Here is a 17,709-nt window from a genome sequence, read left to right as displayed (position 1 = left end):
GATTTCTGTGACGTCAACCCTGTAAAAGGTAGCCGAGGCGTTTGTCATCGAACAGTCCTTGAAGCCCGGCCCGCTGTTTTATTTATCGCAGATGGTATATAGGCTTGGGAAGATGTGGAACGTCGGCGAGCTTTTAAACACTTGGAACTCTCCCTTCAGAGAAGAGGTGTTTCGGCTGCACCCAGTTCAGGTATCACAGGTAGATCGTCTGAATGTCAGTCAACTGATTTTGGTACCTCTTAGGAGTGAAAAATTTTTCGGAACACCCCCAAACAACAGAATTCTGGTACCTTTTAGGGGTTCTTTTCAAAATTTCCGCCGATTACCCCCGTCACTTTTATATGCCTCCCCCCAGCGCGGAGGAATGTGCTGACCGCCCGAATTTTCCTCTCAACAGTACAGATAGTTCGGTGACAGATATTGAGGAGAGCAGCTTTATGACATTTTAATCAATTTAGGCGAAAAGTCTCTCAGAAACGTACTCCGAAGCGCTGGTCTAAGGTAGTGTTGGAAGTCGAACGTCCGAAGTCGGAACTCCGAAATAAATCGGAAGTCCGAAGCTGGAGGTCGGAAGTCCCTCCTGGGCTTTCGCAGTTGTCCTACACAGGGCATAGGCTACTGGACTCTAGTTAGATTATGGTTGGCGGACGAAACTCCCGTAAAAGTGAAAGCGGGAAATGCCATATTTTGAACCATTTTTTGAACCCATATACCAAATGAAAGGTTCTGTCTGGAACATTCCATATATTATTCTAGCAAAGAAAAAGTGCAGATCTCAGTACATAGTTTCTTGTCGAATGTTGACTTTTTATTAAACTTAAGGTGTAATAGGAAAAATGTTTTAAAATGGAGGAGTGGCTGATCATGTCTGGTATAGAATGGGGGTAAAATTTTATGCTTTCAATGTACAGATCTCGCCAAGATCTGTTTGATGTCCGAATTTGATACAAATTGACTCAATATTGATCAAGTAATCAGGGGCACCCAATGGGAGTTTTCTCTCAGATCCTTTGAAACGCTATTTTAGGCTATCTGGAGTGCCTTTAAAGCTCTGTAGGTTCATTTCAGGCCGCCCTATAATATTTTTATCTATTCGGTCATTCTAGGGGAACTTGAGTCTTTTTGAAAATACTAGGGCATTTTTGTCCATTTCCCAGAAAACTTCGGTCTTATTTCCTTTCCGAAAATCTTAGCTGACCTTTTTTCGGTACTCGAAACGACATTTTTATCAATCCGAAAACACCAGGCCATAAATTTCCCATATCACGAAAGTTCGAGGCGAAAATTATTTTGTAGAAAATTGTAGGGGATTAAGGGCCTTCCGAACAGATAATTTACCGAAATGATCCGTTGGGTGCCCCTGAGTAATGACTTCTTGTGCCATATGGCCCTCTTGGAAGTGAGAAGGTTAAAAAGGACGGTGCGTCCTATTGCTACTGCATAAACATTCTACGCATCTCGGAAGGGTATTTCTGCGCGGTTTATTACTATGCGGGGAAAGCAGATTTATCAAGTGCAGTTGAAATCTAGTTGGCCACGCACTTTTCAAAGAAAATGTATTTAAGCTTCAATTTGGAGAAAAATCTCATACATTGTTACGTTTTTTTTTAATACTCTTTAGAATGACAATGCTCAATTATCTATGAAAAAGGCGTGGTCTCCCCCCCTACCCCACCCCATTTTCCTTTGCTACAATGCAAGATCTGCTTTTCCCGCAGTCACACAGGGCACCGACGTTCTTATACTAGTTATGCAATGCTTTCGAGTGGTATACCGTGAAATATCCTACCAGTGAATTGGTTTTTCTTAGTATACACACGAGCCTTCAGGGGAGTGTGCATACAAAGAAAATCAAGTCACGAGTGGGATACGGTATACCACGAGAAAGCACTGCATAACTAATTTATCACATGCCACTCATTGAATTATTAAGTTTCCTGTTCGACGTCTGGTTCCAGGAATTCAAAATAAAGGGAAAAACTGGGGTATTCTTCTTCCATGTTTTAGTTGTTGACAGTAATTTTTTCTGAATGAAAATTTTGACCTGTCGCAGGCTCTTCAATCCATCTTTCTATCTTTCGATCTTTTGTAGGACGCGAGAAACGCCGGGATTTTTTCCGTGAAATACTACCCGTTGCATACCGCAGAATATGCAACGGACGGGTTTCTAGCTTTCTGATTGGCTTTATTCTCTATGGCATGGGATAAATTGTCAAATTCTCCTAATTTTGAAACGCACTACTACGCCCTTAAAAAGTCCTTTAAATGATTATAAGCCCGGGGCGTATTAAAAAAAAGTGTAAAAAGTAAATTCTTTGTTATTTTATAATCAACTCAACACAAAATATAAAATACAAACAGCAAATTGTTAATCGAATATATTAGCAATAATTTGAAGGACAGCATTACCTTTTCTGCGACTGAAATGAAGTTTACAAAAACAAACAACAACTAAATGTACCATTTTATTATAAATAGACAACATTACAGCAAAATACATGTTCCATGGGGACCAGTATTGAAAAATTATATTTTCAATCTTTGCCCCATCATTACTTAAATATTTAATCAGTCGAAGAGTAAAATAAATAGCAGTAAAAAAGGGGGAAGAAAGTGTTAGGAAATATGCAGAAAGCTGTCATCTTCAAAAGCCTGAACATTGCCCGAACTTTTAAAATAGTTAGTCAGGTGCTTAGGCTTGGTAGCCTTGCTATTAATTACTAATTATATAGAGGTTTACACTTACAAATGTAATTATTATTATTATTATTATTATTATTATTATTATTATTATTATTATTATTATTAGTGTTTCCTCGGATATTTTCAGTATAAGGTTAATACTAGCATCCCTCGCAGAAGCTCTTTTGGTTCGTCATGCAATCTTTCCTCCCAACGACAATGTCAAAATATGCACCAGTTGTTTAAATCACAGAGCAACTACTAGATTGTTTTGGTTTATGTCTTGTGCCATCTGCTGCAGCTTTAAGGCAAAATACCTCGTCTGCATCCATGTCACACTTCTGAGCCATTTGAAACACTACATCATTCAGGTTCTCTCCAAATTTTTTAACATTTTTAACAAAAAATGCACCAGTTGTTTAAATCACAGAGCAACTATTAGATTGTTTTGGTTTATGTCTTGTGCCAGAACCACTGTTTTGTCTGTCCACACTGGGAACAGAGTCCTGAGGTGTGCTGTTGGATGATGAAGGATTGGTCTGAAGCGCATCGCACTGATCACCAGTTTCTACTTGCGTACTATGTTTGATGTCCTTCTCGTCGAATTCAACGCCATCACCACCATCGTTACCTTCATCCTCAAAGTGAACACTCTTCACATTATCTTGTTCACTTTTTTTCTGACCAAGGGGCGGCTTTTCTTCATCCTGTTGGATCAATCTGGGTGCCTTCAAATCATCTTCCTGGCTCTTGATTTCAACTCCAAATGTCCTTTTCCATGCTTCAAGGCCCTGTTGTCCAGAAAGCGCCTTTTGGACCTTCTTCCAACCTTCCTCTGTCTCACGAACATTCAATAAAACCGGACGGCCCAGATTTAAGTCATGCTTACTTGCATCCAGAAGCCGTTGTGAAATCACATCTGCTGCAGCTTTAAGGCAAAATACCTCGTCTGCATCCATGTCATACTTCTGAGCCATTTGAAAGACTACATAATTCAGGTTCTCTCCAACAATTTTACTTGCCCATCTGTAATCCGAGCATGAAAACTCACACGGAATCAGATGAACGTACGTTGGCTTCGGAGGAATGGCCGAAACTTGGATGGGAAATAATATTTGTTGGGTTGAGCTTCGATTTCTGTAAATTGCAATGTTTAATTCTTCTACCAGTTCATTTGATGCCAAGAAGGCGGGAGACAACAGTGGTACAATAAGACGTGCTGCTTCTAATGACTGCACCCTTGAGAAGTCTCCTGATATTGGCTCACTTATCTCCAACGAAGGGATTTTTTCAAGCAGCAACTGCTTTAATATTATGGTAGATTTTTTATCTTTGTCAGCAAAACTCAACGCAATGTCACAGGTGCCTAGTGACACGTCTTGTGACGACGTAGACTCTGCTGTTGTAGCCTGAGCTGATTCAGGATTGGTTGCAATATGGTGACCGTCAACAGACATCGCCGCATTACTGGCATGGCCAACTCTCAAGGATTCCTTGTCACTGCTGCCGCCGCAGAAATCTATGGGTGTTTTCAGAACGTTTGACCTCATCACAAAGCAGGATTTTCTGTAGTTGTCCATTGCCAATTCAAGCGCCAGGCTGTCTTTAGTCAGATCATGAACTTGCTGTGTGAGGATGTCATCTGCTGTGGAACTGGTCCCTAAAAGATAAATTCAAATAAGGGAAGTATAGATGGTGGCCTCTGCCTGCACCCCACTTCCTCAATCTCAAAAGATGGTGTCTTTATTGCATAGCCACCCCTCTATCCAGCAGTAAAAAATGACAGTGATATTTATACCTCGCTTTTCTTGTTTATCTAGCAATGCTGACTCTTGCTAGCTTAATATTTCTGTCTCAACTCATTTTAAAGCCAATAAAAATTTTGTCAGTATTGTTCATGGGATAGGTGGTGTCTTTGATAACCCCCCCCCCCCCCTACCCCAGACAAGGTGGGTCCTCTTAGAACAAACTTGTTATGACCAGTTCCTAAGGTATTTAATTACAAAGCTGTGACTCCTTCTCTGGTCATAGTTCCTGCAGACCCTGGATCAAGACTGAACCAGCTGAAACAAGAGTTTAAAGGAGTTCAAACTTTTTTTGTTTGACCTTCAACTCTCATGTTCTTTTGTCAACTGCCACATGCCCCCTCCCTCCCACTTCTGTCTTCATTGTCACCACATTACCGAGAAGACAAAATCCTTTCTCAGTTGACTGCCAATTTACATTCCCTCTCTTTCACTAAGGACTATAAAATGAAGATGCACACCCCAATACCACCTCCATCCTTCTAAAAATGACCACAACTGCTGGAGCTTATCCAAGCTATTTTTTTTTTAATTTAAGTTCACCTTCTCTTAGTAATCTGTAAATTCTGTTACTCTCAGGGCTTCTGTGTCTTGTTCTCACCATTTTTACCTTTTTAGATGACATGACTCCCTTGTTATACCCTTGTACCCTGTAATTGTTTCTTGACATGCCAGTAATCACTTGAGTAACAACTTAGCTTAATAAATACATGTATTGTTATTGTTCTTGGTTGCCTATCACTGAAATCTTTGAGTAGTGTGGATGTTTGGATTCAGAGAAGATTATGGTCGATTTCTTGCCTATTAAAAGTCAGTGAAGCAAACTTCAGTGAATGTCAATTATGTGAAATTTGCCTCTAATGTTGGGTCAAAGAATTTAGCAACAGAACAAATGACAATCTTAGAGCGGTTTTCAATTGAGTGTCATAAGTAATTTTGCGTTTGCTTTGGTTTTGCATTACTATGCTCTGTGATTGGAATCCAAACCAATACCAATTGTGTTTTCGGCACACGTGTTTTCCTGCGCTTGGTGCCAGTTACATGTATTTGCTTCATATTCTTATGGCTCGTTGTGTTGTTTACATCTGCTGCGATTGGCCAGAGTAATTACTTTGGTTTTGGTTTTACGACATTCCATTAAAAACCACTCTATAATCAAGATGATGCTGTTTGTTACCCATCTGCTTGAAAATGAATTGGCTATTGCAAGGAGAAATTAGAATTGATCAACTATCCTGCTAGTAGCTTACCCTTCAGTCTGTTAACCAAGTCTACACAGACTGTGGACAGCACCTGGTCCATGTCTACTTCTGATGATGTACAGTTGACAGGAAGGGGTCCACTGCACCACTGCGGAAGCTCATTGATTGGCTCAACTAACAGGCTTACAAGATCCATAGACCTGTGTTTGTCCACAAACAGGGCATACGACAGGCAAAACTCCTCATAACACACCTTGGATTTGATGTAGTCTGGAGACAAGAGTGCGATCGTACTTTTAGATGCATCTGAAAATGAGAAAAATAACAAACTAGTTGAAGAACTACATGAAGTCTGCAATGTTAATTTTCTGTTGTAGATGGTAAATTTATGGTTTTGAATTAATTATTATCTAATCTTGAATGCTTTAATTTTCAATCTAGTGTACATATACTGGTGCATACATTGCATTTGCTTTTAATTACCAGCATAGTCAGGGTTAATATGAAATTACATTCCATGTTAATTACTAATCAATAACGATTTTTCCAATGAAAAAAATTTTGCCCTTCATGATCACCTTTCACTTGGACTTAACTTTAAAGAGCAACGATGAAAAAATCGGTTAACTTTTTAAATCATGGATTAGTGTTACAACCAACTCGGATCTATCGTTCCACTATAATTGGTTAAGCTGTTGTGATCTGCCTGTCTACATGCCAGTTCTTATTATTTTCTTTTTTCCTTTGGCTGTAGGTGAAGCAAACCAAAATGAAATAAAATACTTTTAATTAATAGATCTGGCTAGCACAGCTAGCACAGTTATAGTAAAGCCGCCATTACACGTTGAAACTTTTAGCTGAAACTTGTGTGCAACAAGTTTTAGCAGGCGTTGCACCGTGTAACCTGGTCGGTTCCGTGAAACTTATTCAAACTTCCATTGCGAGACAAGTTTCACGAAAAGTAGAACCGCTAAATTCTACTCAATTTGCAACGGCTCGCAACTGCCGCAGTGGTGAAAGTACAAGAGTTTCACCGTGCAACACCACTTTGTGAAACTGGTCTTTTTCGGTCTTGTCACGCTACCCTGCGTAAGCCAATCAGAAACTGTGTGCTCACGGCCAAGGGCATGGAACTGGTATCAACTTACTTTGTGGAAATCAGGTAACAACATTTTGAGACCAGTTTCAACTTTCCCAAACAGGTTTTGACATTTTATGTTACACAGTGCAATGCGTACTGAAACTTGTTTCGCAGCGCTATTGCACACAAGTTTCAGCTAAAGGTTTCAAGGTCCTAAAGACCCAGGTCTCACATACACTGCAGTTGAATATCAAGAGCTGGGCTTTAAGGAAAGTGATAAAACTACTAATTACTCAAACAGGATCAGCACCAAACCACAAAATAGATGGCGGTCTATGCCTTCACCCCCTTCCTTAACCTCAAAGATGGTGTCATGATAGCCCACTTTGAAAATGAGTGATGGCCTGGGTTGAGAGTAACTGCCCAAGCAATTGTGGTATTGTTTGGGGGGGGGGGGGGATGCTGAATGCAATAATAATAGCAAACAATCCCCCAAACCTTCAGACAATCGCTTGGGCAGCTACTCTCGACTCAGGCTATCTCTCTTTTTCAAAGTGGGTTATTGTATAGCCACCCCTCTATCCAGCAGTAAAAAGTGACCATGAGATTCAAACCACACTCTTCTTGACTTAAATGTGTATCTACATGATTGTACATGTAGCAATGCTGACTCTTGCTACCTGAATATTCCTCAAATTTTAAAGCCAACAAATTTTTGTCGGTAACATTCATGAGATACATCTAGGTGGTGTCTTTGATAACCCCCCCTAGTCCCCAAACAAACTTATTATGACCAGTCCCCTGACAACTGCTCCATTGCATCTTACCTAATGCAATGTACAGCAGTTGCTGCCAAGATGTTCCTGTATTTAGACCAGCTGTATCAATGAAGATCTTCAAATCTGGATCAACAGAGCTCAGTGTCTCCAGAAGCTTGTCTGCGTGGGTCTTGTTCTGGTGTGAGTATGAAATGAACACGTCATAACTTAATCTTGTATTTGCTTGTGTCACTGCACTGTCCAAGGTTACATCTTTCTGTGGTCTCACCAGTGATTCTGCCACATTAAGGCTTGCTCTTTTTATTTTCTGATCATCTTTTGGCCTGCAGGTAAATGTTAGCCAATGTTTTGTTTGCATTAATTTTGACTTAAGATGGTTCTAAAATAACTCTTATTAACCCACTGCAGTCTGAGCCGCTCAAAACTGACCGCACGAAAAGCACCCCTTGAAAGGCCATGCCGCCCAAAACCACCTGTAAAAGCGCACGAAAATAAATGAGTCTTCCCTAGCTACCCTCCCTTTTTTTGTCCTGTTTTGTTGTCATACTGATACCAAGAAGGTTAATTGACCAAATGTCAGATTATTTGTTTTGCGCATTTTTTGACAGGTGATGAGGGGAGCCACGAGGTCTTGAGTTCACCGCATTGTCTTTGGCTTGCGCTATTGAATTACAATGGCTGATAATATTGATCACATATCTGATAGCGCGTCAGATTTTGAGGACTCAGGGGATGAGGGAAGTTTCTATGGGTTTGAAAATCAGGAAAACAATGCCGATCTCGATTTCAGTGATTTAGAGAGCGAAGAGGATCAAAACGAAGGTAAGGAAGATGCAGAACAAGAGGTACTGTAAGTGATGAAGACTTGAAAAACTGCCTTTCCTGATAAAACACCACACATAAGGAAAAAATTCTCCTTTCCTCACAAAAACAATACAGTTCACTTGAACACTTAAGATATGCTTATTTAAAGCATAGGAGCTCTGGAGTGATCCTTCAAATCTGACTGATTTTCTTTCCTAATGTCTGGCCCCTTATTATAATAGTAATAGCGTTGATGTACTTGGGCGTGAACATTGCTTTCGGCCATATCTTTAAGAAATAGTTTTGCCAAAATCCATACAGAACAGACATTAAGTGTTTTATAATTATAATATTTTAAATTAATTTTATTCAGCACCTTGCACTGTACCTACAGTACTCATATTGGATAAGAGACATATATGTAGGCATGTACTCCACCGTGGTGATGTAAAATGGTGCCAGAACTGTTCCGTGGGAACGCCTGTTAATGCACAGAGCCATGTTGTATTGTTCTATGCAGCTTTCCGTCTCCAAGTATCCAGGGCTCAACAAGGCTATAACACGAGCGCATTTTCCCATGATGTCAAAAATCTCTTCTTGCCACGATTTGTCATCGTTTAGCTCTTGAAACTCATGAAACACGCTAACATTTCTTTGAGACTGTAGGAACTTCACAACCATGAGAGCACAGTCATGGTCCTTTGGGCTGTACGACATGTACACATCATAAATGACCTCAGTCTCCTAAGGAAAATAAAGAGCACACTGCTGTTTTAATACAATTGTACATGATTGTATAACAAAAATAATGTAATTATTAATTTAGTAGAGGTAGATTCCGGAACCTTTTTATTGGAGGGGTCCACGCACTTTGTAAGGAATTCATGAACTGTACATATTACATTTAAATTTGCTTTGCTTGCAAAATTGAATTATTTCCAATAAATCTTTAAAACACTCTTCAACTCCTGTGTCTGCTAAAAAAAATTCTACACATTGAAGAAATTCCATAAATATCAACAGCTCTGTTCAATGCTTTTTATTCATGTCGACGTCAGACAAGTTTGAGGTTTCAGATTGAAACACAAATTATTGCTCAGCTTCAATTAACAAATTTAAAACACTCACTAACTTCTCTGGTTAACTACAATTCTGGCTAATTGAGTCAAGGACACTTTGCTCTTAATTTTGAAATTGATTTTCACTTTACTAAAGTTGCCTCAGCATCTTTGCTGAGGTGCTGTGCTGATGTGCTGTAAGTCACTCATTAACATCCCCTCCCCTCTACCCCTGTTCAGTGTTGATTGAGCATCAACACTTGAAGACATCGCATGCATTGCTTGTCACTTTATTCATCAACATTGTAAGGAGGGAGGGAGGGAGGGAGGGTGGGAGGGAGGAGAGTGAAACCTTGTCTAAATTGGCCCTGGCAGTTAAGCCTCTGTTCAGAACGATTTGGCCAGAGTTGTATACATGTACATGTAGGTCTACAATAATTTGATAATGTGCACAAAGTGCACAAGTTCAGGCTTGACCCCCAGACCACCCCCTCCTCCCCCTCCCCCTCCCCCTCCCACCCCCCACCTCTCAGTCTTTATCTCTGTCACTGCATAGCAAGTAAAACAATCAATTCCCACTTAGGGTACATGAAAGATCCCCTCTCGAAAGTTAACGTGGGGGTTGGTCATCAGAGCCCAACAATCTAAAACTGCGCTCCAGACTGAAATGCAAGAGTTTTCCAACCCCATTTTAGAACTACTGAAAATCCCATTAAAAGGCTAATAACCCATTTTGGATAAAAATGATGCTGCACAGAACTCCTCTTGTAAGTGATGATCACCCCAAGGGGTGAAGGGGAACAAACCCCAAAACAGTCGTGATAATTACTATAATATACTTACATACTTGAGAGGCTGGGGGTACAGTGGGCCTATGTTGAATTTTAGATCGACAGTACAGAGGACCTACACTGTATGTTGAATTTTAGATCGACTTTTGTTCCTATGAAAACTATGACAAGACTCTAGGTAAAAATGGGGCTAAATTTCTCAAATGATTTGTCACAGATCATTTTAGGTTTTCTTCATTTCATTGCCTTCATTTCTGGCCTACATGTATGGCCCAGGACAGTTCATTCAAGAAATCTAGCACCATTTCTCTTTGCAGATTGGTTGTAGTTTTGAAAATAAATGCATTCACAACATAAAAAGCATTCTCAAAGTTAATATTAAAGTTAATATTATTCTGTTAGTGTGAACTCAAAGGTATTGATCACCCAAATGTTTCAAAAACTAAAATATGCAGTAAATAATATTATGTACGGAATTAACAGATACTTACATATGCCAACTGCTTCTCGTCGTACAAGTCCTTAAACTTTTGAAAACAATCAAAGAGTGGCTCAAATGATCTGTCATGTTTTTGAGGATTGCGAGAATACAAGACAATCTTGAGAGTCTTTAAACAAAGACCCGCCTTGATCCAGTGAATTGCAGAGTCCATGATCAGCCTTAGCATAAGTGCTCTGGAGTAACCCTGAACAGAGTTAAAAAATAGTTTTCAATAAAAAGACAACAGTACTATACGTGTCTAATTTATTAAAGAGAAGAACACAACAGCATGGAGTAGTGCTGGCATTTGCAAGTGGCAACTGGATATCATCTCTGGGGGGTACTCCTCAATTTTTTTTTTTGGAGGGGGGAGGGGGAGGGTGTGAGGCTCAGTTTTCCAAACCTTGACCATATTGCAGACCAAAACATGTCATCAGTGGCAACTGGATATTTCCAGGGGAGGGGGGACTCCACAGAATTTTTTTTGTAGGGGGTGGGGGGCTCAGTTCTCCAAACCTTGACTATGTTGCAGCCCTACATATGTCATTTTCTGGTAACCTTTTTCAGACCTGGTTTGTAGAATCCATACCCATTTCCAGACTTTCAGAACATAATGATTAAAATCTATTACCTATTTAAGACCACAAATGGCTCAAGAACAATACCCTTTGATGCCACACATAGAGTATAAATAGGGGAGTACCATCACAGCCCCCCACCCTGTGTATTACATGTATCTGGCAACCACAATAAAGATGACCAGCTATCCAATCCAGAGCTTGAAAGTGATGCTAAGACAAGTGTAGGAGACTTTAAATTCTCATCTTTAGTTTGTTACCAGCCCTGGACATGCACATACTCCTAAATAACACTGGTTGGGTGTCTCTCTTCAAGACACACAGACATTTTAATTATTACAATATTATTATTATTATATGAAACTGGTCATCTTTTATCTATTTCATTAAATTTTATTGATTTTACTGGAGAAAGTTTTTGACTCGACAGTGCCACTCACTTCCCTGCTTTGTGTTTTGACTAATATTAATAATAGTCGCCAAACCCCTCGCCATGGAAGCTACTGTACATGTTGTATCCCTCAGGTACACAAACAAAATGCAACAGTAGAAAACTAGTTTTCACTTGGAATAAATCGTTGTGATGGAATATTTTTAGCCTGGTGAATAAATGAGAATGGTACATTATTTGATAAGTGACACAGGCATACTCGGAAAAAAGATCTGAGTGGTCCTATCAGGAGTCGAATCTAAGACCAAGGTTCCGATTACTAGTTCGGATGGTCTACCACTGAGTTACAGGAGACTCTTGGGAGCTAAGGCCATTAAACTAGGTTCATGGGACACTTATTGAATAATTCATCATTCTCATAGTTTTCACTTAATCTGCATTTTTTAATCTTTCACAAATTGCCTTTATGTTGAAAAATAATCCCAAATTGTACTGTAGAAATTAAACAATACCTGATCTCCTGAAGCAAGGAGTGGCATTATAACTGATCCATTAGTGTTACCCTTGCCACTAAGAATTGGAATGAGACATCGAAACACTGCCCCAACAACTTTTGGTGGACTGCTTCCACGACTGCCAAATCCTCCCTCAAAACACAGAATCCTCCTAAAACTGTACTGCTCTGGAAGCGGTTTGGACCACCAACAAAAGTACTGTCTACGCAAATCTTCCTCCTTGTTCTTGGAGAGACCACGAACACTGATGCCAAGGTTTATGGCGAGTGCTCCAATCAGTGACGATGGAGTTGGTGAATAATCACCTGCAATTCACCATACATTTACATTACATTTTTTTATTACAAAACTGAAGAAAACAAAGCAGGTTCATTCACTAATCCTAAATCACAAAGTTCAATAAACCAGGTATAGCATATGGGCTGTAAAATTCTCTTTATTAATAATATTATATAATTATACACGTTACAAAATAAAGCAGGCTACTACTCCAAGTAATATATAAAATACTGCAACAACGGTAACACAAGGCCCAGTTCAGACGCCAAGTCGAATCCAATGAATAAGTTCATGTGAGGAACAGCATCTGAATCAATTCAGAGTGCCGATCTAATTCGAATCAGCTGAGCCGTTTTTCCTGCCTGGCTCCGCCAGGAATAAACGGATGTGGATCGGCTTGGATTTAGGTTCCGTACTTCACATGAGCCAAATCAAATGCATAAATTTACCCAAATCTGCAATTTTCTTCAGTCAAAGTAATTAATTTCGGCTGAATTAAGTTTGGCGTCTGAATCAATTCAGCCGGGATCAATTAATTTGTGTCGGTCTAAATTCAAATTTGATTTGGCTCACGTGAAGTACGGCGTCTCAACCAGGCCTTAGAGACCTACCCAAAAAATGAGAATTTACTAGTGTAAAGGACGTGCAAATGCAGAATGCAATTTTTGGGCTTGATTGCATGGCCATGCAAACATGTCACTAAGCCAACAAAGAGCCTTGTAACATGGAAATAATTATATTATTGCGATACATGTATTATTAACGCATTAGGTTTGGCACATGAAAGGCATACAAATCAGCCATGGTATAAACGTCACATTTCATTGGGCTGACTCAAATTATTAAATTTAATTGACATTTGATTCAGATGTCGAATTTGAAGAGTCGCACTTAATTTATAACAGAGGTTTTGTAAGTTTCGTTCCCAGCCTTTTTTTGCTTAGAGTATTTTCCCACGCTACTTCAAACATGGCGGATAATGGGAGCTTTTTGTATTGCCTTCGCTTATATGCGCTGTATTTCTCAGCTCATTCGTGTCAACAGGAGAAGAGGACTCATTATGCAAGTGTCATTAAAGTAGGTTCTAGCAAGGAGAAGCTTCTGGGGGTTTCTCTTGTTTTGCTGTTGCTACTTTCGGCATGAAACATCACACGTGTCCCCAGATCTCGTCTCCTCATTATTTTCAAAACCAAGCATTTCTTACAAAATGGAATGGCACATTTTAAACATGACAGTGTATTTGGTGGGAGCAAAACAAGTGCTTCACATCGCATCTGATAATTTTTCTACTATTTTGTTTCTCCTGAACCATGCGTAATGCAGGAAGAAAAGTAGAATTGTGGGTGAAACATAATTTAAAATGATTCAAAATAATTTATGCATTCGATTCGGTACATGTGAAGTTCGACGTACAAGCAACAGTCGAACTTGTCCAATATTTGACTGGCCGAGTCGAAGATGCGGCAGAAGTCGCATTTAATCTGGACAGATCTTTCAAATTTAATTGATTTAGACGTCAAACTTCACATGTACTGAATTGCTGAATTAGATTCGGCACATGAAATTTGATGTTTAAACGTACGACTTACAATATTCCTGACGAAACTTAACTCGAACCAAAATAAACGTTTCTTTTGTCAAACTTAATCGTACAATTGGGTTTGATTGAGTGCGACAATCGAACACAACTGAACTCTCACATAAAAATTGGAAAAATCAAAAGGTTCAGTGGCCGAAGTTGCCATACATAAATATTGATTAAAAATGATAACAGTAGTGGATCATAAAATGACGTTTCAGTAAAGCTTCATGAACCTATTGCTCGTTTCATCTAATCCTTTGTTGTTCTTGCACGCTAAAAAAAACTTCAAAATTCCTGTCTATTTCGACTAATAGTTTGCACCGTTCGATTAAGTTCCATTGGGTTCAGAAATGGAACGCAATCGAACTCTCACACAATTTTTTTGGGCTAGATTGCAGAATACCCGTCCCACCAAATATCTAACTTAAAATACTGCAAAACCTGCTACTGCAGTCCTGCAGTCATCTAATTTGCATCCACTACGGGACTGCGGACCGCGGTAGCACTCCAGTTTAATACTTAGATCAATTATTTATTCATCTACTACGGGACTGCGGACCGCGGTAGCACTCCACTTTAATACATTCCTCGTTTTTTAATCCATCCACTGCTGGACTGTTGAGCGCGGTAGCACGGACCACAGGTTTCAGAGTAATGCACCTTGCGAGTGGACGGGTATTCTGCAATTGCTCCTTTTTTTAGTTCGATTGTGTTCGATTGCCGAATTCAATCGAACCCAATCATTCGATTAGGTTCGAAATCGATTAATTAAGTTCGATTAACGAACAGTTCGTCGAGTAGTTTCGTGGCTGTGCTCTCTTCCTTAGTAATTTTTCTTTCTTGCATTTATGTGAACACTGTATAATTTCTGGGCACGAATAAAGATTGCTGCTGTTGTTGTTGTTGATGTTGGAATATTTCGCTTGTGCATCGAAGACGAGATCGATTTCTTCGTAGTAACACACAAACACAAGACGGTGAAGATGTTTACTTATGGCTGACTGTTATTTTTAAGCTATGAAACAAGGTCTTACAAGCTTGAATAACTTTGAGCTTGTTTATTACCCTGTTGTGTAGAAGAAGTAGAAGTAGGGGTATAGAATGGCCCTTGAAAAATAATGGATCTCGGCAAATTTTCGGCGAGTCTCGAAATCTCGGCGTCTCAAACTTGAGTCTCGGAATCTCGAGCTCGTAAAAAATAAAGCGGGTCTCCGAATCTCGCATTTTGAAATTTGAATCTCGGGCCCGGGGTCTTGCAAAGCAAGCGAAAGTTAAGTCTGAATTAACGTCCTAAAACAACAAAGAATAATCTTGAAAAACTGCTCAACAGCACAACCGCTTCTGCAGCTTCTGTGAAACATGTAGGCTTGGATAAATTCTGCTCCTAAATTGTCGTATTATGCTTTCCGGTAGTGTTAGTAAAAAAAAAACATTTTGCCTATTGCGTTCACAGCCTCTCACACTCTGATAGTCTCGAGTTTTAGTCTCGAGCTCGGATTTGAAAAACATAGTTAAGTCTCGGTCTCGAATTTTAGATGAAGGTCTCGGCGTCTCGGCGGGTCTCGGATTTTACCATTCTATACCCCTAGAAGTTTATTAAATGCTGTTTAAAAGCTCAAGTAACTTATATGAAATCGTACCTGGAAATGCAGAGACGACCAAAACGTCACATTCCTCCTCTTTCGGAAGCTTGGTGATGTCTCCGATGCACAACTGAATCTTGCTCACTCCATTTTCTGTGGTCAAGGATAATGTATCATGGATTATCAGCGCCATTTTCACGTTTTTCCGCCTTTACAAGTGCTTGAAATTAACACCACTAGACACCACTAATATTCATATTGTGTTCACTACTGCGTGGTTGTCACTTGGTCACGTGGTAAATTTTCCCGCCCTATTGCTAGGGAACCGGCAAAAACAAGTTTGTTCGAGGGGGACGCAAGGGGGGTTATCGAAGAAACCGTCTGTTGCATGAACATTACGGACAAAATTTTATTGGCTTCATAATTTGAGTTAACATAGAAATGTTCAGCTAGCAACTGACTCAGTATTGCTAGATAAACAATCCTACTCAAGCCTTTCAACACAGCTCTCTTCTTCCCCAAATAAAAGATAACGAATTCTATATATCAATTTCACGTTCACGTTATCGGATAGTGAATAAATTTTCTCTCCGCCATTGCCGGGACTAGAATTCGCGAATGTTTTGGCCGAGCGAAACCTGAATGTCTGAATGTCTATCATTATCATTATCATTATCATTATCATTATCATTATCATTATCATTATCATTATCATTATCATTATCGTTATCGTTATCGTTATCGTTATCGTTATCGTTATCGTTATCGTTATCGTTATCGTTGTCGTTATCGTTATCGTTATCGTTATCATTATCATTATTATTATCATTATTAGTTTTTTCTTTTCTTAATTTTCGTAATTTAGTTTTTTTTAATGACAGATATTATCCGCATATGTTTTTAATAAGAGTTGTTTTTTTTAAGTATGGAAAGCTTACAAAGTCTAATTATAATAGTCTAATTATTTTAGGCTGCTCAAATTTGAACAGAATTTTTTTTTAGAAACGAGATGCTGTCAAGTTAAACAATTTCAGTCAAACACGTGTGTTTTGGGATTTTTTCTCTGAATTTTTGCTGGCTGATCATTATTATTATTATTATTATTATTATTATTATTATTATTATTATTATCATTATTATATAGCAGTAAAAATCGTCCATATGCTATTTACAATTAGTATAAATCTACTAGTGTTCTATCACGAATGCCGTTCTCTGATTGGCTACGCTACTCGCTATCTATCCTGTGATAGATAGTGAGTAGAGGTTTTCAACAAAATGGCGGCCGCTTCGTTCCGTTTTCGAAGTGTCTGCGATGAGGATATAGATAATTTACTTGTTTAGGTTTGAACGACTAATAGATTTATACTAAAACAATTAGATTATTCGCTCTCGATTTCTATGCCGAGATAGCTGATTCGGGCTGCGCCCTCATCAGCTATCACGCGATAGAAATCTCGAGCTCATAATCTAATTTTTAAATAGAATAGTATGACGTGGCACGTATGCGAAGCCCGCTGACTATTAAGGGGGGACTTAACGTAAACGCCATTTTACCGCACTTTACATGGCTTTAATAGAAATATCTCGTTCACGTTTGAAGCGATCCAAAAACTCTATGTTCATCCCGTAAATCTATGTTGTGGGGTGTTTTGTAAATTTTGGGGTGATTTTTGGGTATATTTGGGAGGAGATAGTTTTTCTAGAAGGATTGGTTAAATTAAGAGAAATAAGAAATATTGAAGAATTAGTGAAGTTTTAAAATAAGAATTTGTAGTTAACAATTAATAGACGGATACCAAGTTAGTGCACTAGCAACCTGGGGTGCTCTTGCATGGGTATCAACTGTCTGTTGGTGTTCCAAAAATCATTTTCTTTCTTCTATCCCTTCTTAAAACCACTTCAAATTTCATTCAAATTTAGGTTAAGTACCCCCTTAAGTGAAAAAAATAAAATAAATAAATGAATAAATGATAAAATCCGATAATACAGTTAACAAATGCATTCTGCTTATGTCGGCTATTTCTGTCTGCATATTGAATACTACAATTCTCAGTTATGTTGCTACTTTAAAATCCGGGAAATCCCGATAACACCG

General features: G+C 39.0%; 1 protein-coding gene across 3 annotated transcripts; it reads right to left on the bottom strand.

Annotated features, from left to right (window-relative positions):
• Positions 1-2,452: 2,452 nt before the first annotated feature.
• LOC146485752 (uncharacterized) lies at positions 2,453-15,844 on the bottom strand. Of its 3 annotated transcripts, XM_085103101.1 has the most exons (8): positions 15,669-15,844; positions 12,165-12,472; positions 10,694-10,888; positions 8,730-9,097; positions 7,598-7,872; positions 5,738-5,995; positions 3,155-4,342; positions 2,453-2,977 (listed from the first exon to the last, which is right to left on the bottom strand). In XM_085103101.1, the coding sequence occupies exons 1-8, from the start codon at positions 15,802-15,804 to the stop codon at positions 2,925-2,927; spliced, it is 2,781 nt and encodes a 926-aa protein (XP_084959227.1). In that variant the 5' UTR covers positions 15,805-15,844; the 3' UTR covers positions 2,453-2,924. The 3 variants fall into 3 exon arrangements, with proteins under 3 accessions (XP_084959227.1, XP_084959226.1, XP_084959228.1); XM_085103100.1 differs by having other exon boundaries at positions 2,453-4,342; XM_085103102.1 differs by having other exon boundaries at positions 2,453-4,342; positions 8,742-9,097.
• Between the last annotated feature and the right edge of the window lie 1,865 nt (positions 15,845-17,709).

Source organism: Pavona decussata, unplaced genomic scaffold, assembly GCF_977016875.1.
Source record: "Pavona decussata unplaced genomic scaffold, jaPavDecu1.1 SCAFFOLD_25, whole genome shotgun sequence".
Taxonomy (NCBI): domain Eukaryota; kingdom Metazoa; phylum Cnidaria; class Anthozoa; order Scleractinia; family Agariciidae; genus Pavona; species Pavona decussata.
Note: the sequence above shows the minus strand (reverse complement) of the source record. Positions and strands in the feature narration are given on the sequence as shown.